The sequence below is a fragment of the Strix uralensis genome, chromosome 14 (assembly GCF_047716275.1).
Source record: "Strix uralensis isolate ZFMK-TIS-50842 chromosome 14, bStrUra1, whole genome shotgun sequence".
In the NCBI taxonomy this organism is placed as follows: domain Eukaryota; kingdom Metazoa; phylum Chordata; class Aves; order Strigiformes; family Strigidae; genus Strix; species Strix uralensis.
This window is the reverse complement of record NC_133985.1, coordinates 21664984-21691933: the sequence shown is the minus strand read 5'-3', so window position 1 is coordinate 21691933 and position 26950 is coordinate 21664984. Positions and strand designations below refer to the sequence as shown.

The window sequence follows — 26950 nt, the reverse complement described above, 5'->3', positions numbered from 1 at the left end:
AATTTAGAACATGATCTCAGTAAGTCTCATTAGACTGTGAGCAATTATTTTTCTGTGCTCAGGGTGAGAGAGAACGGACAAAGATCTGGCCCTGAACAAATGAAATAGGAAATTAGGCACAGCATTCTCTGCTTTGCACACAGAAAACTATAGACGATTATCTACATTTAATATTTCTTTTGGAAGATCATCTGTATAGAGCTGATAAATCACACGGAAGCAAAAAGACAATAAAACTGAAAAAAGGTGCAATTGTTCCACCTTCCTGTCTTTGACCCCAGACCATACCTTCTCATCGCAGGCTTTAACATTCAGCAGAGTCATCTACCCCCTGGCACTACCATTAGTCATAATGATATTTTGAAAACAAACTGGAAAAATGAGGTAGGGAAAAATTAAGAATGACAGCCATGAAGTATGTCTCATTATTTTGTGTTTCAGGAAGCAAAGTTATTTATTTTGGATGAGATTCAACACGTAATCATTTAAGTGTGACCCCTCAGTTCTCGGTGTTCACTGCAGGGAACCTCAGATTAATGTATGGAGTTACATTATGATTTTTTGAGTGTTTAACTTAGTTAAACTATACTGGGGACAGAAGATGGTTAAACAGTTGTTATGTTATAACATGGTAAGAATAGTATAAATTGCTGTGCAGTTATCATCAATTTTGATAATGTTAATGGGAGGCTTCCTGTGCCTGCTGGGAAGCAGCCAGTATTACTCCAAGTTATTAGTATGTTAGTTATACAATCTCATTAGGCACTACATTACATTAACATTCAAAGCTGATGGTTCATAGAGGTGTTTTTTTTTAATATGCAGTGCATACCACTTTTCTGCTTAAACCGTGCACCTCACACAGAGATCCAATATTTGAACAAGTTGGAAACACGTGGAAGAACCATGCTTTATGCTTCAGGCAGAATAAACTTTTACCACTTCAGGCAATAAATCTTTGACACAGGTTTCTGCCCAGATCCATAAAGCAGTTTTTGAGGCAGGGAAGGCAACGTTCTGGCCATCAAATTCCCAGCACAAGCAAGGCAGGGCAGCGTGTCGTACTTTGCTGCAAGGAGGCACGGCTGACCAAGCTGAGGTCTGAATGCCCGTGCATGGGCTAAGGGAAATCCAGGTTTGTTTCTTGCTGTTTCATTGATTTGTTGAATAACTACTGGTAATTTGCTCAACCATTTCTCCATTTCACATGTGAAAATTGGGACAAGAGTAGCTAACTTGATCATGAATTCATTCGTTCACATTTGTAAAGTGCTCTAAGATTATTAGAAGGATGCCCACTGGAAGAGCAGCATGGTCTCTACTGCTATTCATTAAGATCATTTCTTACCTAACGTGATTAATAATAAGATTTGTAGGTGGTATAAAAAAATCATCCACTCCTTCAAACGGCGTGCGGATAACACGCTGATCCTCCCCTGTGCTCGCTTCTGGTATTACCTACAATAAACACACACAAGGTTGAGTACAGGAAAAGCAGCAGGTAAGGCAGAAGGTAAACACAGATTACACAGACATACATGGTACTGAGTGGCTTTTCCCAGGGATGTAGAAGACTCAAATTGATGAATGACTTCAAAATACTGTTCGGTGTAGCTGTCTTGCAAAAGGTGCGCTAATAAATAGTATTTGAGGCTTGACATTTGCAAGGTAAGTACACAACTTGACTTTCATAAGATGTTTATATCTCGAGAAAGAGCAGTCATGCAGTTGCTCCAGTAGTATGACAACAGTAAGACCATAATAATTTATCCCGCACTGTCTAAAATAAACATTTATTTCATGGTCATATTTATTAATCTCACTTAAATGCACAATGATAATTTACCAGCTTGAAGGATCAAACACTAACTCACAGCAGTTAATTATCACTTTGAAGGAGAAGAACTGTTCAACCATCTATCACACCATATAAAATTCAGGGAGGAGCAGAGAAAGGCCCTTTTGGCTGACCCCCCCGTGCTGTCCTCCAGCACAGTGCACACCTTCATGGACACGGACGCTCGGCTCCTCCACCGCTCCGGAAAACAAGAGGTAAAAGTTTTCAATAATTAAAATGCTAAATACTCAAATTGTTTCCTCGGTTCAAGATGACTTTAGTCCATTCATCAGGAACTTCTGCTGCTCTAATGTGCAGCAGTAGCTGCTTTGAATTTATAGCTACATAATTCATTAAGGAAATGCTAAAACCCTACAAGGTTTAGTTCAGACAGCTGTTCTGGTTGTGCCATTTAGATTTCTTCCAATTAGATTGCTCAAGAAAGATGCCCACTCCTGCACAGTGCTTTCACGAGGCCAGACGTTTGCTTCCCACAAGCCAATAATGGCTAAACAACAGCATCCCATTAGTTGGCTGCAAGGGCTGTTTGATAAATACCTGACTTCCAAAGACAGAGTGGAAATTTAGATCAACCTCTGCAGTAGCATCTTTGTTAAAAAAAGATATTTTACTGCATGTCTGTAACTAATCACGGCAGGTTTTAAGAACAAACTTTGCCAAATCAGTCACTGCCCACCTTTTGAGAAAGAAGGTCGGAAAAAAAAAGATCTGCTGATGCTAATCTCATTCTCTAAGTGTGTAACAGCACTTCATAAAGATAACAAAAAGGACTATCTGAGAGCTGGAGCCTTATAACAAGTTTCCAACTGTGCAGATGGTGTGTTCTTCTTAATAATCACATGCTTGTGCCATCTCTCCTTTAATTACAGAAACCTCTCACAGCTGGGTGGAAGAAATTAAGTCAGAAAGGGTAAAGAGAGCCCATTTTGTCTCCTTATACCCTGTACAGAAAACTGCTTGTCCCCAGGTGGGACAAGCTGGTGGCATTGCCTCAGAAACCTTCTTTTGTTTGCCCCCATCCTGTTTCTGGCATCTTTTCCTGAAAAAGCCCATGTTGAGTTGCTGGTCCATTCTTTATTATTGCAAGCCTGCAGGCTGCAGCCTTTATCTCAGATGGAGCGTGTGGCTGGTGGGGACGGCTCGTCCCACCTTCACGGGGCAGCATCCCCAGCAAAGCCTTTGGGCCACCCCACGACTAATGTAGACTCCAGATTTGTAGGTTTTTAGGTCGGAAAGCACAGCCACCCTTCTCCTCTGCCTGCTGGGGAATGCTTTAATGTAGACTCAGAAGCAAACATTTCTGGTAGAGGCAGTATTCACAGAATCATCTCGGTTGGAAAAGCCCGTGAAGATCCTCCAGTCCAACCATGAACCTCACACTGACCGTTCCCAACTCCACCAGATCCCTCAGCGCTGGGTCAACCCGACTCTTCAACCCCTCCAGGGATGGGGACTCCCCCCGTGCCCTGGGCAGCCCATTCCAATGCCCAACAACTCCTTCTGAAAAGAAACACTTCCTAATGACACTTAGGTTTCCAGAAAGGTTGGGCAGCAGGTGCCAGAAAATAACTACTGGAGAAAGGTCTGTCTGGATGGATCACATCACCTCTGGTGTCAAGTCTGTCATATGACACACAGCAGCAGCAAAACGCCCAATTAGATGCCTGTACTTAGCGTTTCTGTACTGCCAACAGAACAGTGAATCCTCCAGGGCAATCCAGAAATGGAAGCTAATTTATTTGTCCAAAGCTACGTGCATTACTGTGCCCCAGAGAGCTCAACATCACCGTGGGTCTGATGGTGCTGAGCGCCGAGCAGCTCCAGGGACCTCCATGGCACCCTTCCAGTGGAGTCACTGACACCCAGTAACAGAATTTGTCCCTGAGCTTTTACTTTTGCTGTTTATGCTTTTTTCATGCCCTAGGGATGCATTTTACTATGAAAGGAACAATTCTACCACATTATGCTCCATCATCATCCAAAAGGAGGCTGAAGGCTTGTGAGACAAATGACAAAATGAGTTCAAGGAAAATAAGTAGCTATTTAGTCCGCTGGCAGAAAACCTGGACTTGTCTTATGTGGAAAACAGGAAGAGGTAAATGCTTTTACCAAATGGGAAAACAGGGTGGCTTTGCTCAGTGCATAATGAGGGTGCTAGGCTAGCAATCCTGAAAGAGCTACAAATCTTGAGGCACGGTACAATTCATTCACCTTTTAATGCTTCTTTTATATGCAATGCCCCCAAATTCTCTGCAGACAGAAAAATTTGCAGGTCATAATAATGTCAGAGAAGGGTGTGCACCTCCGATGAAACGCTACCAATAACCTGAAGAGTAACAGATTTCTGTGCACAAAGTATGCTCTTTGTGGCTTCCTGGTACCCACTGCTTTTAGACCTCAATCAAGTTAAAAAGAAGCTGCACTCATGCAGGCTGCACAAATGACTGGGAGCATGGCGGGCTCGTACTGCTCGCAGTCAGCTGCCAGCCCTTGCTGCACGACTTTACGGCACTTGGCTCTGTCATCAGCCTTAAAACAAAACAGACCTTGGCAGCAAAGCAGTCCTGCTGCCAGCCTACGGCACAGTCATTGCTCAAAAACAAATTAAACAGCAGGAAAAATATGTGAGGATGGACAGAGGAGGGATGAATAAAACACACTAGATATGCAAATGAAAGAGCAGTGTTATATCCAGACCATTAAATGCTGTTAATTACCTGCAACCAACCAGCCACCAGCTTGCTACTGATGATGCCAAGCCGAGGAAGGGCAAAGGCTCAGGTGGGTAAGGACTTACCTGCAGCGTTGGTGAGGATTTCTGCATGTCACCCCAGCTAAGCACCCAGACTTGGTCGTGGGACTTGTCATAATGTAATTTGGTTGGTAACGGGTCAACATCCAGGGACTTAAAAAAACACAGAGACAGGCATTTACACAGTGACCCAAATGCACATGACGAACACTCTGTTAGTTCCCTGCAGACATTCCCATGTACCACGGTCACACCCACTGGTGCAGCTTTCCACAATTACCTTCAAACCAACTGGGGGAGCAGCAGCAGCACCAGCAGGAGAAAAATCTGGCTGCTCGGGGCCGTTTCCTGCTAGCCATCACTCCATCTTCTGCTGTTACTTATAGCCAGTAGATCAGGGGCCAATTTCTGCTTGAATTATACCCACACCAGTTCATTCTTCCCAACCTGCTTATAAGCAAGGTCAGGCAGTGGCTCAGTAAGTGTAAGCCAGAAATTCATTCTAGCATTATTTTACCAGGCTAGCTGCAAGCCTGGCTGCAGATGCAGCCCCAAGATGATGATAAACAGCCCGTAAAGGAGTTTTTTCCTGCCACTGAGGTGACAAACACTGTGACCCCATGGGTGAAAGCAACACAGGCCCAACTTTTTAGTGATGTCAGCAGATCCACTGGGCAAAGATCTACTTTTTTTGTCCCGTATCAAAGTCTTTTGCCCTCACTGAATGAAGCATTCCCCTTGTAAGTACCTGCACGGCTTTCTGAGTCTGGATATCAATTATCATTACTCTGTTCTGCTTAGGCTGTGTTGCATAAATGTACTTGTCTCTGACATTGACCGCTGAAGCCCAGAGGCAGGACTGAGTGCCTTCATCTTCCACTCTAGGACAGATCTCTTCCTGAGGAAAAAAAAAAAAAAGCAGAGGAGAAAAGGTTTAATTTCTATAAGTTCAGGGCCTGGAGCAGCAAGAAGCTTAGCCTTGAAAACCATAGAAAAAAATTCTATGGGGATTCCATTAGGATGATTTTTTTCCCCTTTCTTTCCTGGAAAAATAGAAATAATTATTTTATCAGGTAGCACACTGCACCCTGGCTCTACCCCGTGACATTAAACAGCTGGACCTCCTGCAAACTCACATTGAATTTAAATAATCACACAGTCTATGGATCCATCGTTTGAAGTACGCCGTGGTTCATCAAGACTTGCAGTGCTGTCAGCATTTACTAGCAATAGAAATATGACCCTGTGCTTTGAAAAACCAGTGATTTACATTAATCAAATCACAGCTTTATATTTTTCGTAAAGTCTTCATTTTCAGTTCAGGACAGTGTCCTCTAAGGTGCTTGTGCTCAGGGAAACAGTAGCAAAACAAGCAGGGTCCTACAGTCTATTGCTCCAACAGAGAAACTTCCCCTGTTGAAAAGGAACCAAATCCTGCTGCTTTGGAGAAAATCCTGTTTGCAGCTGCCTGATGCCATATTTTGTCTCTGATCCTCCACTCACTGAGTCCTGTGCAAAACTGGTATTAGCTTTAGCAGCAGCCCACTGGTACCCTAAGTTTGAAGAGTCACTCGTGATCTCACCAACAAGCCTCTGCACGCTGGCTCCTCTTCATCACTCCTCCTTCTGTTGAGTTGCTTTATTTGAAAGAGCATTTGTGTGGGACCAGGCTGTGGTGTGGAAATGGGGGTCAGCCTATTTGAACACATATATATATATATTTCAGTGAGCACAACTGTTGGTTTTAAACCTTGTCAGTACAACAGCTGGGTCACTTTAAATAATGGCACAGTCTCCCTAAGGGGGAAGCGATTAGAGCAGCAGAGCTTGTTCAGGGGAAGAAGAGGTACAAGAAAAAACAATGCCAACACTGGCTCTGTATGAGAGCGGTGATTACAAAGACTTCACCTCAAAGCAGCACAGCTCTGTCAGCTAGGTACCTCGGTGGAGACCACGTGTGTCCTGGTTTTGGCTGGGATAGAGCTAATTTTCCTTCTTAGTAGCTAGAATAATGCTGTGTTTTGGATTCCTGTATGAGAAGAATGCTGGTAATACACATTATGTTTTCAGTTGTTGCTAAGAAATCAAGGACTCTTCAACTTCCCATGTCCTGCTAGTGTGCAGGTGGCACAAGAATCTGTGAGGGAGCACAGCCAGAGCATCAAACCCAAATTGGCCAATAGAATATTCCATGTCACACACCGTCATGCTCAGTATATAGATGAGGGTTGGCCAGGAAGCTCTCTCTCTGCAGGATGGGAGTTTGGGGATTTTCCCTCCTCTGGGATCACTAGCCAGGGAAGTGCTGGGTATCAGTTGGTGGGAGCTGAGCAATCGCACTGTGCATCGCTTGTTTGTATATTCAATTATTATTTTAATTTTATTTCATTTTAATTATTAAACTGTTTTTATCTCAACCTAAGAGTCTCCTTACCTTTACCCATGCAATTCTCTCCCCAGCCCCTGGGGCAGGAGGAAGGTGAGTGTCTGGCTGCGTGGTGTCTGGCTGCCGGCCAGGTTTAAACACTTCAACGTGTAAGGCTTGAAGATACAAGACTCAACAGCTTGGCTGCACTTTCCTTTCTGGCCCTCCAGCCAGGCTGGGGATCTGCGCTACTGCAAGCTAAAAGATGCTGCAAAAGCCCAGCTTTGGGCTTCCAGCGGCTGTTTGTGCAGCCAAGCACCTGACAGCTTCCAAACTGCCCTCCTCATCCTCAGCTGTGTGCTGGGGCTTGGGCTGTCACAGCGCAGCATCCACCCAAACCAACGGGAGCAGGGAAAGGTCACCGGCCTTTCTGCTACAGTGCTCAGCTGCAGCTGCTCTACCTGCTTTTGTGACCTCTAATAGCAAATGAAGAAATCTTTGTTGTAGAAACCCTCCTAGAGTTGCAGGCTGCTGTCACTGTCTATGTGGCAAATACATGAGATACTAAAAGGAAAAAGGGAGGGAAAAAAAAGTCAATCCTCCCTCTGTCAAGGCAAAAGGCCCTATGATATCTGTAGGAAACCCTTAGAGGTCTCTCTGAAAGGCAGCCAAGTAATGACGTTAAAAATACCTTTTATGCCCACCACTGTGCTGACATTATTTCCTTAAGTGCCCTCTCCCCTTTGTTCTTTTTCAAGCTGTTTCTCCAGAACCACCTCTTCAATATTTACAGCTCTTTGGAAAAGAAACACAAGATTTCCGTCTTTGAGTAGCAACAGCTCAAGTGTGGCTTAATAATATTAAGTCCATGCTAAGGACCAGGCTTGGCGTGAGCATCAGTCTGGATTTCTACTCAGGTATATTAAAATCCAGTGAAAAAATCCCCAGTATCAACCACAAATTTACTGAGATTTTAAAAATACTGAATACAGACTCACAAGATCTTGACCCACGGCAGCAGAGCCTGACCCAGCCCGCAGGGCTCATGATAGTGATTTTCCCCTTTTATTCCTCTCAAGGTTGAAAGCAAAGCTGAGTCCTTTTCTTCAGAAGGGAGCCACATTCTCAGCTTCCCCTGTAAATTGACTCTTTAAAAAAAACCTAAATAAAGGAGTGACTAGAAAGCACTTCAGGATGTATTTCAGCACCTGTATTTTCTAAGATTTCATAGCTTCATGAGCATATATATGATGTGTGTTACCACACAAGAGTACACGACACAGGTCGCTGAAAACATCGGCCTCACAGGGCCTCCAGGCACGGGTTCTCCCACCTGCCATGTGGAGCTCCACTGCGTACGAGCCAGTGCCTGACGTTCCCTGACACCTGGACAAATTTTCCCTGTGATTTCCAAAAGCAAGGTTCAGGTAAACTCAGTGCTGGCAGAAAAATGCTGGGCAGCAAACAAGGACGGTGCAGGTCTCTGGTTCAGTGGAGGAAGATGCAGAGGAGCAGCGTGGCACAACCATCTTCCGTGCATTCTTATTCACCTCCCTGCTGTGATTTAACCTGGGAAACTATTTCTAAAGAGCAGAAAGTAGCCCACTCCTTTGCCAATGGAGCTGGCAGAAAAAGGGGCCAGTGAGCATCTCTCTGCTATTGACTTCTGCACTTTCCCTACAGCCCAGCTACAACTTTTGGGCATGGATATGTAAATAGGTCAAACAGGACAAGTGAAAATCTTTGCCTACGTTTTGACACGATAACTAAATTCTCTGCAGCGTGTCAGTAATCCTCCACGTCAGTCTTTTAACATATGTGGTTCCCTTAGTTTTCAAGAGGAGAAGCTGATATACCTCAGCGATGCCACATGAAGCCCACCAGGCTCCACCATCACTGTGTCAAAGGGGCCCTTTAGCAATAACAACCTTTGAGGAGATTAAGAGAAAGCTTCCTAGCTGTTGACTGTACCTGCTGGGTTTAGGACTTACATAACTTGTGAAAATCCTCTCTTCGGGCCGGATGTGCCTCCGGATTTCACATTCATTTGGCTGAAGGACTGTGATCCCATCATCAGAAAAGACATAGAACATATTTCCAACACTCAGGCCTTGAAGGGGGATAAAGCAAAAGGAGTAGGATATTTTTTTTTTTTTTTTATGTATCCATAGCTGTTAGGACTTTTAAAAAAAAATTCTCCCTCCTCCCCCAACAAACAAAATCTGCCTTACATAGAAGTTGGTCATTTGGATGCAGTTGGTGCATTCACAAAATCAAATTTCATGTCACAACAAGGGCCTCAAGGAGCGAAGAGGTACAGACACATTCAAAAATGCATTGCCTTGGTGGCAGCGGTTCTACACAAATAACTATGTGCAGCTCTTGTGCACGTGTATCAAAGTGGGATTTGATTACAAGAAGCCCCTGTATTGCACTGTTAACTCCCTCAGGTTAGGACTTTGCTTTTTCTATGTTTTCATTAAAAGCAGTTTACTAATAATTTGAGAACTGAGAGAGAAGCCTTAGTTAAAATTAATCTGAAAGTTGTCCTGTTACAGGTAACTTGGCTTCTTGCAACTGTGATGCAAAATGGAACTGCTTAACATCTGTTCCATGAATAAAAATATATATATTTCTCTATTTTCTTAAAACTGTTTGGATGAACTAACCATAGCCACCAAAACAAATACATTTTTGAAATCTTGCAAACTGTAATTCACAGATGTGGAGTAGTTCAGCATTGCAATAGCACTCATTTATCCAACTGGGGCATTCCAGGAGGTTTGGAAAACTGGATGTCTGTCATTGCTTTGTTGTTAGGAGATCGTATTTTATCATTTCGGTCATGCAGAAATGCCTTAAAACACTGATAATTTAGTTGTTCTTCAGCTACATGCAATTGCAGTATCGAGCATCTTTAAGAAATAAATGTTCAGGATCTTTACAAACACTCTAGTTAGAAAGATCCAAGCATCATTTCATCTTTTTCATACCACCACCACCAAGTGTTTGCAATGACCACTGTCACCCCCAGTAACGTTGATAGTGTACTTATCTGCCAATGATATGGTGATGTGATAATTTGTAATTTCTAATTAATTGCATTTTACCCATGGAGAAACAAGGTCTCAGTTCTACAGATCTGAACAACGTTCAGCGTTACAATTCCCTCATCTGGTCCTGTGGTGGCAGCTCTAAACACTCCTCACGTCTACAGAGCTTCTCACATCTCTCAAGTGTTTGCAGGATTGAGGTCTAAATCATCACAGGAAAACTTCACAGTAAAAACACGGATAATTTGGATAAATGCATTTTTGGAAAATTTTGTAAAATACATAGTCTTTCACAATAGAAGGGTTTTTTTGGTGCTAAAAACCCCTCGTTTTGTGCCAAATAAGTGGCTTCATGTCTCAGCATGTGGTGTTTGCTGTATTGACAATGTTCAAGCTGAGTCTCTCTAAACCCTAGCACAGAAATACCCCAGTTAGGGCATCAGGCGGGTACAGGAGCCGTGATCCTTAAATGTGATGCCACAGTGAGGGATCATGCACGTAGGAAAAAAGCTACCAAACTTCCATCGAGAACTAAGTTATCTTTACGGACCAAGGGCTATTTTTTTCCCCAAGTATATTGTTAAAACATTTCATTTGGGTACTTCGGACCAAAACCTGCGCTCACGGCATGCACACAACTCCCACCTGCTTCAGTGGGATTTGAGTGAATACCTCGGAGGGCAGAATTTGACCCTGGCTGGAATGAGTGCACATATTTCCATGAGTAAAGGATTTTAACCCTAAGGAGTGGAAACAGGCAGGCAACAAATTATGACCATTGTGAAAATGCTTATCATTATTTTCATGCACAATAGTAGCGTGATTTTGTCTGATGATCCTCTTACAATGAGGGTGTCTTTTAGAACTAAGGCCTTAATTAGTCACAAAAATACTCTGATAGCAATTTTACCCCAGTAGGTTTAGAGTTAGTGACTTGGCAAGTCCCACCACTTATTTTACAGTAAAATGAGTGCACCTTTTTCTGCTGACTGGTTAAAATATGATACAAATTACCAGTAGCATTCAGGAACTCTCTTTTTAAAAAAGCTTACCGATTTAAATTGAAATACTTTTTCAGAGAGTAATCTTCACACTGAATTTTAGACAAAACAGGTTTTTTACTAGACAAACTAGGTGTTTTATTGTGACTTAAGAAGTATTTGCCAAGTCTTGATTGGGGTACATCTCTACACAATCTCATGGCCACTGGTAAAACAGACTCCACTCTTGATGATACTGCTGCAACTCCTCGGTCTGGGGAATTACTTCAGTACAGAGGTGGGCAATGGAGAATTTTTCTCAGCTGTGTTATTTATACTAGTGAGGAGGGTACTAGATTGGGAACTGGGGGACTAATGAGGAGGGTTTTTTCTTCCCCTTATTAAGTGAACAGATTTCAGGCTGGATGACACAACTAGTTCAAAAATTAAAGGCTTTATAAAAGGCAACATACCTCACCTGTATAACAAAAACCACATTAAGAATGGGGAGAGTCTCGCAAACGTAACAGTTCTTATTTGAACCATTCCAGATGAAGTTGAATCTCACATCTTTATTTTTCAAAAACCTCAGGAGGACACCTGATGACAAGAGTTTTCCTCATTTGAGGAATACAGTCTCCATCTGAGTGTACATTTGTATTTCCCTCCTTGGAGATCAAAGGGCAAATCTGTCACCATGGAATACTCTGATCTGATCTGATACCTGAATAATTTTCTTCCATTTAATCTAAATGATTGGAAATATTTTAGAACTTAAATTTGGTAACAAAAAGGCCTTCAGCTTTTTAAGTGCATACATTCATATAACTGATGGTTGCCTGCTGGCACGATATGCTCCCTTTATCCAGCTATAAAGAAAGCAACACTCACTGCAGAAATGAACACTGGCATGAAAACAAATCTCTACCTTACATTTGGGCTACTCGCAGTTTTCTCTGAACAAAATTAAAAACTAGTTTGTACATTGAGTAAATATTGCACGTGCTTCCAGTTTCATGTTTAACTGGCTGGTCATGCTATGTGCACTCATTTCTTCAGGTTTTATGTGTGCATGGTCTGGGAAAGGTTTTGAGAACAGACTGATAGACTGTCTTTTAAAATGACCAACTACTTGTGTTAAAACTTGGACTTGCAGCAAAAGCTTGTTCTACACAATATTCTGTCTTGGCATTTTCCCAATAGCTTTAGTTACTACAGATCTTGCGGTGTGAGGATGTGATCATTTTAAAGGAGCTCAAGTCTACCAATCCATTTGTTAATATTGCTACTTACACAGAAGTTTTCATTTTAGTGGAATTGGAAGAATACTTTAAAATGTAAAAACAAAAATACTATTCCTCTCTTCCAGCTTTCTCTGTGCCAAGATTTCACATGCTAAAGTCTGTTCGATGGATTCTTTGTCTAGAATGAATGCGCCGATCAAATACTACAGAACAACACAGGCAGGGGAATAAACCTGCTCTAAAGATACTGAATTGTTTAGGAACATCAATAGCAAATCTGCTTTTACTGCCCATGTTTTCCCTGTACATTGCTCATACTTTTATTTAAAATGTGCAAGGTTGATAAGCAGTAAGTCCATACTGTTTAGCAGCATTACAACAAGACTTTCTGCAACCAACCTCTTAGTTGTTCTTTAAATATTACTACACTTCTACATCTGGTAGGGTTATCCAACCACTTTCTTTAAAAGGGAGCATAAGGGATGCAGATTATAAACAGCCGTGTAGCATCACGCAGATGATGCTGGACTGCTTAGATGCACTAGAGATTTCACTTCCAAGCAGAAGGGAAATAGCAATTCTTAGCGCTCGTAACGCCATTTACAGGAACATCGACAGCAGAGACACTCCTCAGGTGGCATATTTGGGAAGAAGAGCTGGAGAGCTCTCGTAGGCAGCTGTGCCACCTCTCCTGACCTCCAACCAGCTGAACTTGCTGCGTGGACACGTCTGCAGGCAGCAGCAGGTGTTTGCGTACCGATCACTAAGGGCTGGCGCTTTCCTCCTGCCCCTAAATCCTTTGGGCCGAGCCAAGGCAATCCAGAAAGCTCCCAGTACCTGGAGGCACTACTTACGGGAAAGTCTTTGCACCCTCCAAAGGCAGCATGAGCATGCAGCCCCTCCTGGAGGAACAATGGGAGGGAGGGGTGTTTGCAGTGGGCAGAGGATGCGGCCGGGAGCACTTTCTAAGTGCACAGAGACCTTCCCCACAAGGCTGGAAGGACACCAAGGTCCCAGCTTCCTCGTATGCAACTGGCAGATGTAAGAACTGCCTTACGCCTGGATTTTCCTCCAGGGAGTGGATACCCTGCTCCCAGCCCCCAGGAGCCCGGAGGCTCCCCATCCCTGCGCCAGGGCACCGTACCCAGAGGCAGAAGGGCGAGCCGCCTGACAGCTCCCTGGGCCTTTGCACGATCCCTCTTACTGTGTGGTTTGGAAATTATGACAGCACAAATGCACACAAAATCAAATAAATTTTCATTTCAAGTGCCTCCATAATATCTTTGAATCAGTTAGCTGTTCAGGCTGGGTTTTTTTCTAATTTGGCTTCCAGGATACACAGATGTTGACCTTGTGCAGGGCACGCTATAAATCTGATCAAACTAGAGATCTTAACTGCCAATTAAAACAGGGAGAAATGGGGCCAACCTTTACCCTGCATCGATTTAAAGGATAGAGGGAAGCAAAACCTGTTGTGGGGGGTTTTTTTGCCTAACCGTCAAGAACACAATTTTTGTTGCCCATCTAGTAAACATCAATATGTGCTACTGAGGAGGAAGAGCTTGAATTGCTTGCTTAAAAATGCAGTGTATTGAATTTATGTCTTACTTGTTCAATTATGGTAATTTGGAGCAGTTCTGACACTTGTGCAATTGTTAATGCAGCTTGAGAATCTCAGGCTACTCATACTGGTGGCAGTTTATATAAAATTCACATTTTTATGTATTTTATGGTCATCTATTATTTCATAGTGGGAAAACGTAAGAAGTTATAGGTACGATTTATATGACGAGAGTGACATCTCTTATTTGAATAGTTTAGCTTTTAAATGTCTGGTCTGTACTTAATCTGGTAACTGTGAAAGTTGATAGAGTTAGTGGCAAGTCAGTGGAGAATGGCCCATCATGGAATTATTAAAGCAGACAAGCACATTATCACTACAACAAAAGAACTTTACTGCAGTACCTTCCTCTCGCCACAGTATGTTTGCAACTGCAGCATCAGAAAATTGGGAAAGCCAGAAAATAATCAGGAAAAGAAAAAAACAACAAAACAATGTCAAAATTTTCATTGCAGCAAGTAACTGAAATAATACTCATGTTTACATGAACTTTGTGAAAACTTTGTAACATTCATTCAAATAAAATTTCAGGAAAGATAAGATAGTTCTAAATACATTTGCTCCTTCTAGAGACAATTTTGAAACTTTGACATGGGAAAAATCCTCCCTGACACGAAGCCAACTTTAGCCTGTGCAAAGATCAAAATCTTACGAAAGAGAAGATGTTACCTTCAAATGTAATTGGAGGTACGGTACAGGCTGTGATTTTCTGTACAGGTTCAATAAGGAAACATGACATCTTGCAGAAGCCTGAGACTGGCACTTACAGCAGCTACACGCTTTGCTGCATTTCTTCTTGAATTTCATGCAACTACCTTCTCTTTTAGGATTCAAATAGTCTTTGAAAGTACATCTGCATTTGAATTTCTGTTTAAGATACATCCAATTATTTCTCAACATAATGTAATTTCCCTTGCTCAAGTGTTCAAGGGAAAACGACCGATATTAACAAGAGTACATAAATCTGTTTAATAAGGAATAGAATATATTTTCCAAAGAATCGCCATGAGAGCACATATTTATGGCTAACTTAGTTTTCAATTCTTGTTCTATATTAACAGCCAGAAAAGTAGCAAAAATCCCATTTGCACCTAGCCTTTTAGTATCACCATAAACCCAGGCAATCTCCCAAGTAGCTAAAACAGCAGAATTACGAAGGATCAGGCCTCTGGGAGCTTTTCCACTGGGGCAACTAATCACCTCCTTCATTAATTGTGTTTCGGGGACAGCGCGGTCAAGATAACACTGTCGCACTCCTACGGGAGACATGCAGCTGAGAGTGGCTGGGAGAATATTTGCCTTTGAAGTGGAAGATAATTTCACACCGAGGGAAACCTGGTTTAGCTAGTGATGTAAATACAGGTAAAATAAATAATTCAGTCTGAACATTTTTCAAGCATCTAAATATTTGAGAACTTTGACTTTTAACTGGCTTTAAAATAAGAAGTCTTGTACAGAAATCGATGAAATTTATTTTCTGAAACCACATCTATTTTGACAAAATATTAGGGTTTGGATTCTCTGATACCTAGAACAATTGCCAATTTGTTGCTTTAGTAAAGATGTTACCTGTACCACACTCAGTACACTTCTGGCACGTGAAAGGCACCATCGTCCTGGATAAGGAGATTTTACCTTCCCCACGTGATTCCTTCCCCACCAGCATACAATCCTCCGACCAAAGCGCAGACAAAACTGTCATGACCTTACGAGTAAGAGCCCACCATACCGCATGCAATGGACTGAACTATTAAACTGCACGTATACCATTGCATTTAAATGCTCTTTAAAGAAATAAACACATGGAAATTTGAGCTTACGGGTCTTTCTTGCCGAATCTTCTATGAAAAGTGAAGATATGTCCTCATCCACTCCCACCTCATTTTTAGCAATGCAGGTATAGGCACCAGTGTCTTCGTATCGAACGCTACTGATATGAAGTTCACTTCCGTTTGCTGTAGGAAAGACACCCATAAACAGTGTTTCTCACTGCTGCTAATTGCTTTTACTGCCCTTAATTGCCTTCCATCGCCGCAGCCACCCAGCGACAGCTCAACAGGGTGGCTTCACCGCGTGAGGCTTCCCCGTACGTAACTAGAGGTACTTGGGGGTTTCTCATGAGAATTGATGTTTTGCTTCTTTCCATTAGCACATACACACTCTGCGCCAGAAATGAACAAAGAACAATCCCAAGTGCAAACATTAAATTACATTTAATTTATTCTTGTCAAAAAAAATGATTTGGCTTTTGTGGAGAAAAATTAATTTCAATTTTGCAAACTGTTTTTCATCAGATCACCAGAAACTTGGGTTTGGGAGGGGTCTCTCTGCAGTTCCTCCTATCATTTTGCTTTTTGGAGTGGGACTGTTGCCTAAAACCTCTGGAAAATTTTGAGATATTGCACCCAACCATGCAGGGACCTCTGTGTTGCCAACAGTGGTTAAGGGCTGCAAACCCACCACAGCCAGACTGGGGGGGGGGGGGGGTTGGGGGTGGGGAAGTTTTTAATATTCTTACACAGAAAATTACAGATAAGTATTTTTGCCTTTCATTGTGTCTTTTGCACCCTCATTTGAAGAAGGACCAACAGGAGCCAAGAGCCCGATTCCCTCTGCAGAGGTGGGTGTGAGACGAGAACCAGAGCCTGATTCTCAGCTGACTTGCATCCAGTGTACTGCTCATACCGGAACAAATAATTTAATGCATTTCTCTTCTGATTTGCACAGCTGTACACAAGAGGCGAGGCAGTGGAGAACCAGGCACACTGTCTTAACAGAACACTGTTATCACTTATATCAATCAATACTGTATTTCCCGAGAAATTCACAGGAGAAAAAGATAAAAAGAAAGACAAGGGGTTTTGTAACATGATTTCCAACAACTGTGGCTTAGCAAAAGGACAAGAACTTCTAGTTTAAAGTGCAAAATAATCCTCCTTAATCCCCGTCTACAATACTATAATTAATCAAAATTCTGTTCTTACCTAGGAGCGTTAGTTGTTTGGATAGTTTTGGCATGATATCAATGCCATTCTTTAGCCAGGTAATTCGGGGATTAGGGATGCCTTCGGCGTGACATTTGAGGCTCGCCGACACGCCAGGCTCCTGCGCCTGCGTTTCAGGGTAGACGCGAATCACTGGTGGCACTGCGGGAAACAAGGAATTGGCGACTTTTAACTCCCCGGCCAGGTGCCAGCCTTGCAGCGGCGGCTCGAGAGAGGGAGAGGTCTGATCCCAGAACGGGGGAGATAAGCAGTGTCCTGGCCTTCGGCAATCATTTTGCTACAGCTCAACTTTGGGGACAAAAAAGAGAAAATAATAATAGAGAAGAGTAAACTAATAAACCAATGCCAGGGAGCAACCTCGAGATCCGATTTTGGATTTAGACCGTTCTTGCTTGTTCGTGCTTTCTTTCATTAAGTGACTGATTGAACTTAAGTAAAGTTGGATTTACACCTTAGGTGGGTACTCACTTATTTATAAGTTAAAGTATAAACTCTAAACCTTCACCGAATCCAGTAAGGAAGGAATTAACAGTTCTTCCCTATTAGAAGTAGCACATTATTCAACACTTTAATTAAATACCCATCAGGAAACAGCCTGGTCATTTGCTGCCTGTTATTCTGAACAAATAAAGCATTTATAAATGACTTTCCTTTTTTTCTGAGAGGTTTTCAAAACGTGACTTACCTTGTTTAACGAAGGCCCCTCTGAACTATTTAATATACTCAATTGGCAGAACTACTAATTATATTACAATTTCAGACAAGTTCATTGATTTTTAATCATGTTGCCTTCATTGCTCAAACCAACAAGGCTTAATATCACCCATTAACTATTTCTTAACAATTTACTCACATACTTCAAAGAGAATTTGAAATATCAGTGAAAAATATCAGTGGGGTGCTCCTTCCTTTCACCTCAAGGGACATAATAAAAGGAAACGTGAGGATGTGCCATATCATGGCTGATGGTACTTGAAGGGTGGTCATGGACTGCTGTGTTTCATAATCAAGCAGTCAACTTTTCTACCAGATTAGGAGATTTTGGGACTCATGATGTAATTTTTGAAAGGTGTCCAGTTTTGTAAAACCACGGTCAGAGTCAAACGTGGATGTGGTATGTCACGACCCAACTTCTTCCTCAAGGAAAACAAGCTGGTGCTAGAGGAGGATTGAGGAAAATTTGTGGGTTTTTTTTAAGAGAGCCTGAATGAGTTATAACAAACTTCTAGTGGAAATCACTGGCTTAAGGTACCTAAATCAATGCCGTGTTTTTATATAGTCCATCATTAGGCTCCAGGACTGGCAAAATTAAATTGTCTTAACAGTTGCTTTAGAATAAAATGAAATCTATGTTTGCAGCTTGCTAGGTGTCTATATATCCATATGGGGATAGTTTCAATAATTACATTCACTAGCATACACTTCCCATCTTTCTATTTCTATTTTTTTATGGGCCTTACCAGAGAGAGATGTATTTTACTTCTGTCTTACCTACCAGCTGCCAAGTATTAACCAGAGCTGAGTCATCAGCTTGGAAGGAAATCAGCCCCGACAGAAAGCCCTCAAGTCTACTTGGTTTTTATAGCTTTAAAAGCGAGAGATTGTTTGAGTGTAATCTGATAGGAAATGCCTAGGGGCAACTTGAGAGACAAAAAAATGGGGATTTTGAGCAAAGGAATGGCTTTAAACTCCACCTCTGCACTGGATGTGCGGGCTTACTCCCTGTCTTCTATTTCCTTGGGAAGAAAAGAAAACGTGTTGCAAGTTGCAGGGCAGTGAGTAAAACACCATCCAAGAGCTTTTTAATCAGGAGGTTGCCAAAAAGACAAGGTTTGTTTTATTAAATTGACTTTTCAAATCCTAAATAAAAACATTTATTAGTTTTTTATCTTCTCTTCCTCTCGTTACTGTCAGGGTTGCAGCTCCTCCTGACCTGAGGAGGTGTTAGATCAAGTGGAAGGTGAGCAGAGGAAGCAATCTGCTGTTGGAGACGGCTGGCAGCTGTCAGAGCCATCCCCACGTTTATTTAAGAGACAGCACCCAAGCAATTCAGGGGAATAAGACTGAAAGTCAGGAGCTTCTCATTTCATCTGTACCTCAGAAAATTAATTTAAATTTCCTGACTCAGTGTCTCCAGGTGTGATAGGATAAAGACAGTAATTTTGGTCCACTTTGACAGAATTTTATGAAGGTCCTGCACTCAATGCTTGTCTCACCTATGATTTGCTTGCTACTAGCAACATTTTTAGATCAAAATGATTTAGGAACTGAGGTCCACTGTAAGCCTACGTGATTTATTCAAACTCATAGATGAGAGGTGGTTTGTCTCCTACAAATGCATAGGAAAAAACTTACAACACCCGTGGAGGTAAGATGCCCAAATCCTGGTGAAGTCAACTGACAGTACTTAATGTCCCCAGGTACTTTCCTCATTTTCCAGATGGCACAACCTGCCTCTCCCAGTCCACAAGCAATGCTGGCCCTCTCTGCCCGGGGCTCTGCCTGTGCCAGGCTCGTGCAGACAGCCCTGTGTGCCCGTGCTTGCAGCTAGTTATGTGAAAGCCAGCTCTGGAGCAAAGCCTGCGAGGTCCTGTGCCCCGTGCTGAGCTCTGCTCCTCCAGGATACTGCCTGCTCGGCTCCAGGTGAGACAGAGACGCCCCAGCTGGACTCCAGCCCTTCTCTGACACATCCCAAGTTGCCAAAAGCACTGGAGCAGTTTTACTCCAAGCCTAGTGTTTTCTCACCCACCAGCTCTTAAAGGAGATACTTTTTAACGCTCTCAAAACATATTTTCTTATAATGGTTTGCTTTAGGCTTTCCTCTTCGTGTGGGCACTCGTGTCAGCACTCCCAACAACTGCCACAAGGATCATGCTCCCCAGAAACAGGGCACTCCTTCCCAAAGCAGAGGTTACTTGCATCTCTCAGTTTTTTGCCTCAAACCATGTTAGTCTGCATGTGAGTAATCTACATATTTTACCTGCAGAGCTGAAAACACAACAGATTTATACTGCAGAAGGTAGCTCAGGGGTCCCAGACACTGAATCAGTGTTCTACATGAAAATTAGCTTAACTTGAAATTACAGCAAGGTGTCTTTACAAGAGTGATTAATAAGGAAACGGCTTGTTTTCACCTACAAAAATATGTGTTGCACCTCCATTCCTGCTCTCTTATCATTTTCCTGCTCCTTCCATTTTTGAACTTTTTATTTCTTCTCCCTTGTCTTACATAATTCATTGCACAGGTAAATTATTGCATGCAACTGCCTTGTGATAACAGCAAACCGCAGAATGCATTTTTATTGTCCTTGCTACAAATTAATACATTCCAAGTAAGCACATTTTACTTTAAACTTGCAAAGACTTCGGCTCCAGACTTTGGAATATATGGATTATCCTTTGCTATTTCCCTTGGTGAATATATATCATTGCTAACCATTACTGTGTCTGCAGCCAAGGGCAATATAAAAATGCTATTATCTTAAGCAAAGTAGGAAAAAAGAGGCATTCAAACAAGTACGAGATTGGGTAGATTGCCTACTGCTGCATACTGAGTAGGACCTTACTTGTGAGCAGACCAATTCATTACAGTAAAACAGCTCAGGTGATAAAGCACATGATGAGCACAGATGGCAGTATCAAGCCCCAAAGACGTACACTGCTGCTACAGGACCTATATACTCTAGGGCTTAATAATAATTAATAGATTAATCATTTACTTGAGATGTTTTAATCTTTCCATTTATGGTTTGAAAAGAGTTTGCAGCATTATATGTTTTCTCTTGAAAAGCCACATTAACAAAACATCCGTGTGTAAAACATCTCTGTTACTGGAAAATTTGTCCTATTGGACCCTTATAATTGGGCTGAGGATTGAATGGCTTTTTAAAAGTGTTTTCAAGGAATACAATATTCTGATTTATGCTGATGTTTTCCAGAGTGCAAGGACCAAGGAAAATGATGCCCTACACTCAGCAGTCTCTTGATTTGCAAACTATCAATTTTCATAGTTGATTACAATTTTATGAGATTCTTTATCCTCAGCAACTCTTTTTTTCCTTCTTGAAAGTGATAAATTGCTTTTCCTCCCTACAGTTAGTGTATGCTGTACACATTTCCCAAGCAATATCCATACGTAGGAGAGAACATAATTTTCCTACTGTTCTTGGCTTCTCCTGATCAAAGATACCAGCACGCAAGATGAATTTTTCATTCTTAAAACTTTGTGCTGCCTTTCAGCGCGCTGTATAAATAAACTGACTTAAAACTCTACCACTGCTGTGAATCCTAGGATTGATGAGCTCAACCCAAACCTACCACACCAAATGTCACACGTAGGCTGCATTTCACACCTGTGCTTTACGCTTCTTGCCTGGAAGATGCGAGCCAGCGGGTTGGGGCATTCATCTGGTTGTCTTCACATTTTCTGCCTAACAGGATTCTCACCTCTGCAAGTCAAAATGAGCATCTGGCTCTGCCCACGATATTTCTGAGATCCTGACCCAGCTGCCCCAAAGGGAAGCACGGGACGGCATTTGGGAGCCCAGCACGCGTGTGGCGGGGTTGGGTGGCCCAGGCACAGCAGGAGTGGCGAGGATGCTGCTGGCCAGTCCTGGCCAAGAGCTTGCCCATCCTCCAGCGGGATCTGACTGCGATGAATTGAACTCAGCTTCCTTGGGCAAGAAAAGAAACAACCGTGGCAATATACTGGGATGAAAGCAAGGCGTTCTGCAGGTAAACTTTTGATGAATTTGATTAGTCTTCGAGACATTCACCTCTGAATCCCAGAAACTTTTAATTTTTGTCAAAATTGGCTCTAAGCTTTCTATTTAAGCTTTTATTTCCTAATTTCCTGTATCACCTAATCAATGAGCTGCTACAAGCCACTGTTACATTCTAAAAAGAGACAAAGGAGAAAGTAAGATAAAGAGGATATGTTGGATAAAAGCATATGAAGAGGGTGCACATAACTAGGAGCAGATTCTTTTAAGGAGAAAAAGGCAATCAAAGGAAAATATTTTGTAAGCTGGACTGATGGGACTCAGTGGGAACAGTAAGCCAGAGCCCAGGTGGTACAAAAACGATCAAAGGACACAGGAAGAGAGACTGCAGCTCCGAAAAACACTGAATTAACTGAAATGCAGTCTAAAAGTTGGCAGCTGCCTGTACAGACAGTGAGCTACGAAGGCTCAGGGATAAATGCTTTTACTTCCAGCTGGTTCTTCTTTCTTTACTCTTTCCCAATAGAGAAACTTGGAGTTTTCTCTATTAAAAAGAAAAAAAAAAATCTGATCGTTTTCATAGAATACAAAAACCCTGTATTTTTAACGTTAAACGTTATCAGTCCCTCCCTGGAGGAGACAGGCGAGCAGATACACCTGAGTTCTGGCTGACTTGGTTCTGTCACATTCTCTTACTGTTTTAGTCCAATACAGAGAAGCAACAAAAAATCTCCTGTGTTGAAGATGGAGTTTTTAGTTTGATACAGACAGACAGAGACAATCCCCAGTGCTGAACAGAGCCCATCAACTATACTTAGATTCTCAGCATCTTCACTCAATTCAGCTCGGCTCAGTTTCTTCTCCCTACTCCTGTCAAGAGAAATTCCTCAATTTGTCTTTTAAGTTACTAAAAACCAAGAAGGATTTCCTGAGCAGGGCTCTGCCTGGGAACCCCACCATGCATCTGAAGGTAAGCAACATTGTCCCGTCATCAGTGCTGTTGCCCCAACATCAGTTGCTGAAGGAAGCCACGACACAGGCAGAAAAGGAGGTAATTTAGTGATGTGGGCAGCCAGCCAGCCACGTCAAGAACTGCAAAAACCTGGCTTTGCAAAAGCCTAATGGCTCACATGGGAATATCAGATGCTGCAAGACAAAGATTTCTAGACCCTGCAGTGTCTTCTAGCAAGCCTGGGCTGATACCAGAATGCATGGCATTTTTTGCAGTATTTAGTGACTATACAGCAACATTAAAAAGCCAGTGTGGATACTGTTTTTTTCTTGTATAACAGTGTTCTTCCAGTAGTAACAAAAACCTCACGCAGCTGTGGTGTGAAACTTCCATTTAAAAAGAAAATGGGATCTTTCAACCACAAGTTAAATCTAAGTGGCAGGCATGAGTACGAAATGAATCGACCCCTCCCCACACTCCATCTAGCTTTCCTCTCATGCTGGTTTTAGTTTCAAAGCCTTTGGGCCTTATATTCTCAGTGATGATAAAGTCTACATTGTTGTCTGCCAACTAAACTCCATTCAGGCCTCATAATATATCACATAATATACACGGGATTAAGTTGTTAGCTCGCTTTTCTTTCAACTGCCATTCATCAAACAAATAGCACTTTGAGGAAGGAAACCTATTTTCCCAGCTGCAGCATGCACAATCTAGTTATCCACATTGCTGAGCCTTTACAGTTTACTATCTCAAAAGATGACAAATTATTATGTAGAAACATTAAGTCAGTTCTCATTCAAATCAACTGGATGCTTTGTGCTCTCCTCCAGGTACTCGCTGTGGGTGGGGAGCACTTACACATGTCCAGAAGACCTGAGCTGCAGTCAAACCTAAATCCCACATCCACCATGGCACTTCTTAAAGTGCATAAATATCCCTTTTTATTGTTTCTCTCCGTGTCAGCCTCTCTCTATTCACCTGTGTGTAGCTATCTGCTCTCACCAGCTGAAAGCTCTCCTTTGTAGAGGTCTGCACACACCTAGAGAAAGAACTAAATATTAATTTTCCTTATAATCTATCCCCTGCAATAAAGTTGCTGAATTTTTCTGTAAAACGAAATACTTCATACCAGAGTACGTCCAAATCTACCCATAGTGAGCAACGGGTTGCCCTGTCTCCCATTCTGCAGATAATGTTGCTCATGTTAATACGGGTTTTAAAGCTGGACACTGATTTTGCTGCTGGGAGGTGGATACTCCATGGGCTACTCCCCCGATAAAATGCCAGTTTAAGCTAATGTAATTTTAAACTAAATCCGACTGACTGAGTTTGAGGTCAGAAGAAAGATAGCAAATGCCCGAATATAAGTTCCACCAGGCGTAAATGTGGTCCAGGGGACGGAGGTGAACGAGAATTCTGGAATATGGCCCGTGTGATTCTCTCACCTGTAAAACGGTTTGCCCTCATTTTGCAACCCAGTGGGCCATATCTTTAGCCAATGTAAATAGCCCTCAGCGAACCAAGCTGCCTACAACCTGGTAATAATCTGATATATAGCTGGGAGTTAGATAGCTGGTTTTGGAAACACTGTGCTGTATTTATTTAAACATCCTGGGCTATTTCATACAACAGAAATGATTTTCTGGAGAAAGAATTTATTGAAGCAAGCCTTCTGTTGACAACAGTAGTCATTAGTCTACGAGATGCTTTGAAACACTGCTCTTAACTCTATGGAAATGTTATTGACAGCTTGTTTAACAGTTAGGATACCTGCTGAAGCCCAGGTAATTACACCCATCCTCCCTTGGCACCTCTCTTTGATTGCCTGTGTGATAGCACGAGTGAGCAAACCCTGAGTCGCATTCACGCTCCTACACAGACAATTTGGCACGTGGCTCTTCACGTCTCTGCGCGAAGGAGATTAACGGGCTACTTTGCTTACGGGAATGTTTTCATGGATTGTCATATATGCCATTTACTAACCATTCACCTGAAGGATGTGGGTCTGATACAGCTCTTCGTAGCCGTAGGCATGACAGGTGTAATTGCCCATGTGAATAGTTGTTACCTTGGTGATGTAGAGGGAATCATCTTCTCCAAAATCCTGCATGGAACAAAAGACAGGAAAGGTGCCTTATTACTTAGTAAAAATATTTTAACCACCGCATGAAGGGAGACTACCTGTTCAGTGGTTTTGATAGCACTGCAGCTTGGGAACACAGCTTGAATTTTGAACAGTAAGTTTTAAAGTTCATAAATCAACATGCAGGGAGAAAATGAGTGGCAATTTAAGAGTAAGGCAAAGTAACTCATCTGAGAACATGAACTTTTGTGCTGGTTGCTAACAAGGTGCTCTTTGCACATAAAAAAGATGGCAATCTCCAGCTGTTTAATTTATGGGGAATTTAATATCTACCCGTTAACCTCAGATGCATAAAATGCTAACTTCTGGGTGGGTTAAGGTTTCCTTTATCTATGCCGGTACTTAGAAAATGCACCGTAACCTTGAGACTTGATGAGAAAGAACTGAAACTGTTAGTCACTTATCTCAGACAATATCCTAGGCAGAAGACAAGGAAGAAGACAAAACACATTTTCTCCAACAAACTTGTTTTGATCTGTAACTGCTTGACAAGTATCTTTCTTTATCCCCTTCATCGTCCTAGATCTGCTCTTGCATTACTTCAATTTCTGATTATAGATGGGGAGAATATGAGTTAGTAGAGAGGTTTTGGCACTTGAATATGTTGTACAAGTGCCCTGCTTAGGAATTTATTTCAAATTACAGTTAGAACCACAGCACTGATGGGTATACGAAGCAGCTTCTCTTGTTACTCCATTAACGTTCAGACTTTGCACCTCCAGAATATTTGTACTTCTACACAAACCCAGAAGGATACATTTAAAAACAGTTCATGAGCTTAAAGAAGGATTTTTCTTTAATTAGCTCCCTGCGTGAAGCATGCTAAACTAAACTCTTTGCAGAACTTCACCGCAAAAGTCTGGTAAAATTCAACTTAGAATCGGGGTGGCACAAACCAGTACAACAGGGTGAGTGCTGAGCAGTGGTTTTGCTTGCGAAAACCCAAGGACTTTTTTTCCAAATTTCCAACGTGTAGGTGGAAAGCCAGCCTGCAGCCAAGGGGTGTATGGGGGAAGCCCCTACACGAAGGTCCTGCCTGCTGCCACCCCCCTGCAGCACGGCCACCAGCCGTGAAATGGGAGTGGTGCACTGGGGTGCGGCGGGGGGGTGAAAGCTCGCAGCCAGGCTCTGCCAGCACGACGTGATCGGCATAAAAAAGAGGAATGCAAATTTGCTCTTCTGGTTGGGGGGGTCAAGAGCTTGGGTCCCTGTTTCTCTGATGAAGAAAGGGAATCTGTGCACAGAGGTGCTGACAACGCTCCCCTTCCCTGCTGCGCCCATCCCATACAAGGAACCATCCTCATCCATGCTGTTACTGCCAGGCCCCCTGCCAGGTGCTCAGAAATTATGAGCAAGAGTTGTTTGATTCTCGGATGGGCTGCTTGCTAAACCAAAACCATTTGGGGCTCCTTATATCTCACATTTCCTGTCTCTTCAGGGTGCATCTGCTTTGCAGTTTGAAGCTTTTCTTTCCAGCCATGACACTTTGAGCATTTTTTGAAGCAAGCTGCGATTCTGAGGCAGACTTGCAATGCCAGCTGGCACCCTTAAAGCAAAGTACAAAGTAGCCCATCTCTTGCAGTATAGCATTGACCTGGCACTACTTGTGCTGGCTCTCCAATCTTCTCCAACAACTTCTGTCTGGCACCAGAGAAATGTCTTCATGCTTCTCCTCTCAGTGGCAGGCCAGCACTGGCCAGGGGAAGGGAAGTTTGGGAACTTGCCTAGTTTTCTGTATTTCAAAAATACAGAGTTTACAGGCAGGACGACAACCCTTCCCAAAGCACAGACCTTGACCTGAGCGGGCACAGATATAACCACCCTGGTTCTGCTATTCGCCACCCTGAGGCATGTGCTGCCCCAATGTGCAAATGTATGAACAATTATAAAGGATAAATCCATAGATGATCCTCAAATTCATTATTTGTAATCAAAAGCATCTCAGATATTACTGCCACCGTGGGTGTCAGGCAGATTTGGCATCTACACTGTGGGATAAACTGGTTAAGCTACCCAGTACATTATTACAAATATCTACTCAAAAATTCCCACTTCAGGCGTTTGCCTGTTTTCTGGTCAGCTACATCTTTCCTGCCAGAACGCGAAGACGCATGAGTAACTGCAAATAGAAAAGATATCAACCCTGTTGAAATGATATTTGCATGACATAGAGAAAATGCTTGCAGTGGAGGGGACTTAATAACAGCTTTTAAAGTTAATCCCAAAGCAACTCAAATTGAGTTTAGATCAATA

At 42.4% G+C, this 26950-nt stretch overlaps 1 protein-coding gene across 2 annotated transcripts in view; it reads right to left on the bottom strand.

The window, feature by feature from the left end:
• The window catches only part of FSTL4 (follistatin like 4), a 238753-nt gene that overhangs the window by 5046 nt on the left and 206757 nt on the right, over positions 1-26950 (bottom strand). The window contains exons 8-15 of one of the 2 annotated variants that reach the window (XM_074883872.1): positions 24538-24658; positions 16858-17019; positions 15694-15828; positions 14218-14244; positions 8967-9085; positions 5359-5508; positions 4656-4763; positions 1349-1458 (exon numbers count right to left, since the gene is read on the bottom strand). In XM_074883872.1, coding sequence (XP_074739973.1) covers positions 1349-1458; positions 4656-4763; positions 5359-5508; positions 8967-9085; positions 14218-14244; positions 15694-15828; positions 16858-17019; positions 24538-24658 — 932 coding nt within the window. The remainder of the gene's footprint in view (positions 1-1348; positions 1459-4655; positions 4764-5358; positions 5509-8966; positions 9086-14217; positions 14245-15693; positions 15829-16857; positions 17020-24537; positions 24659-26950) is intronic. The other variant, XM_074883873.1, reaches the window with a different exon arrangement.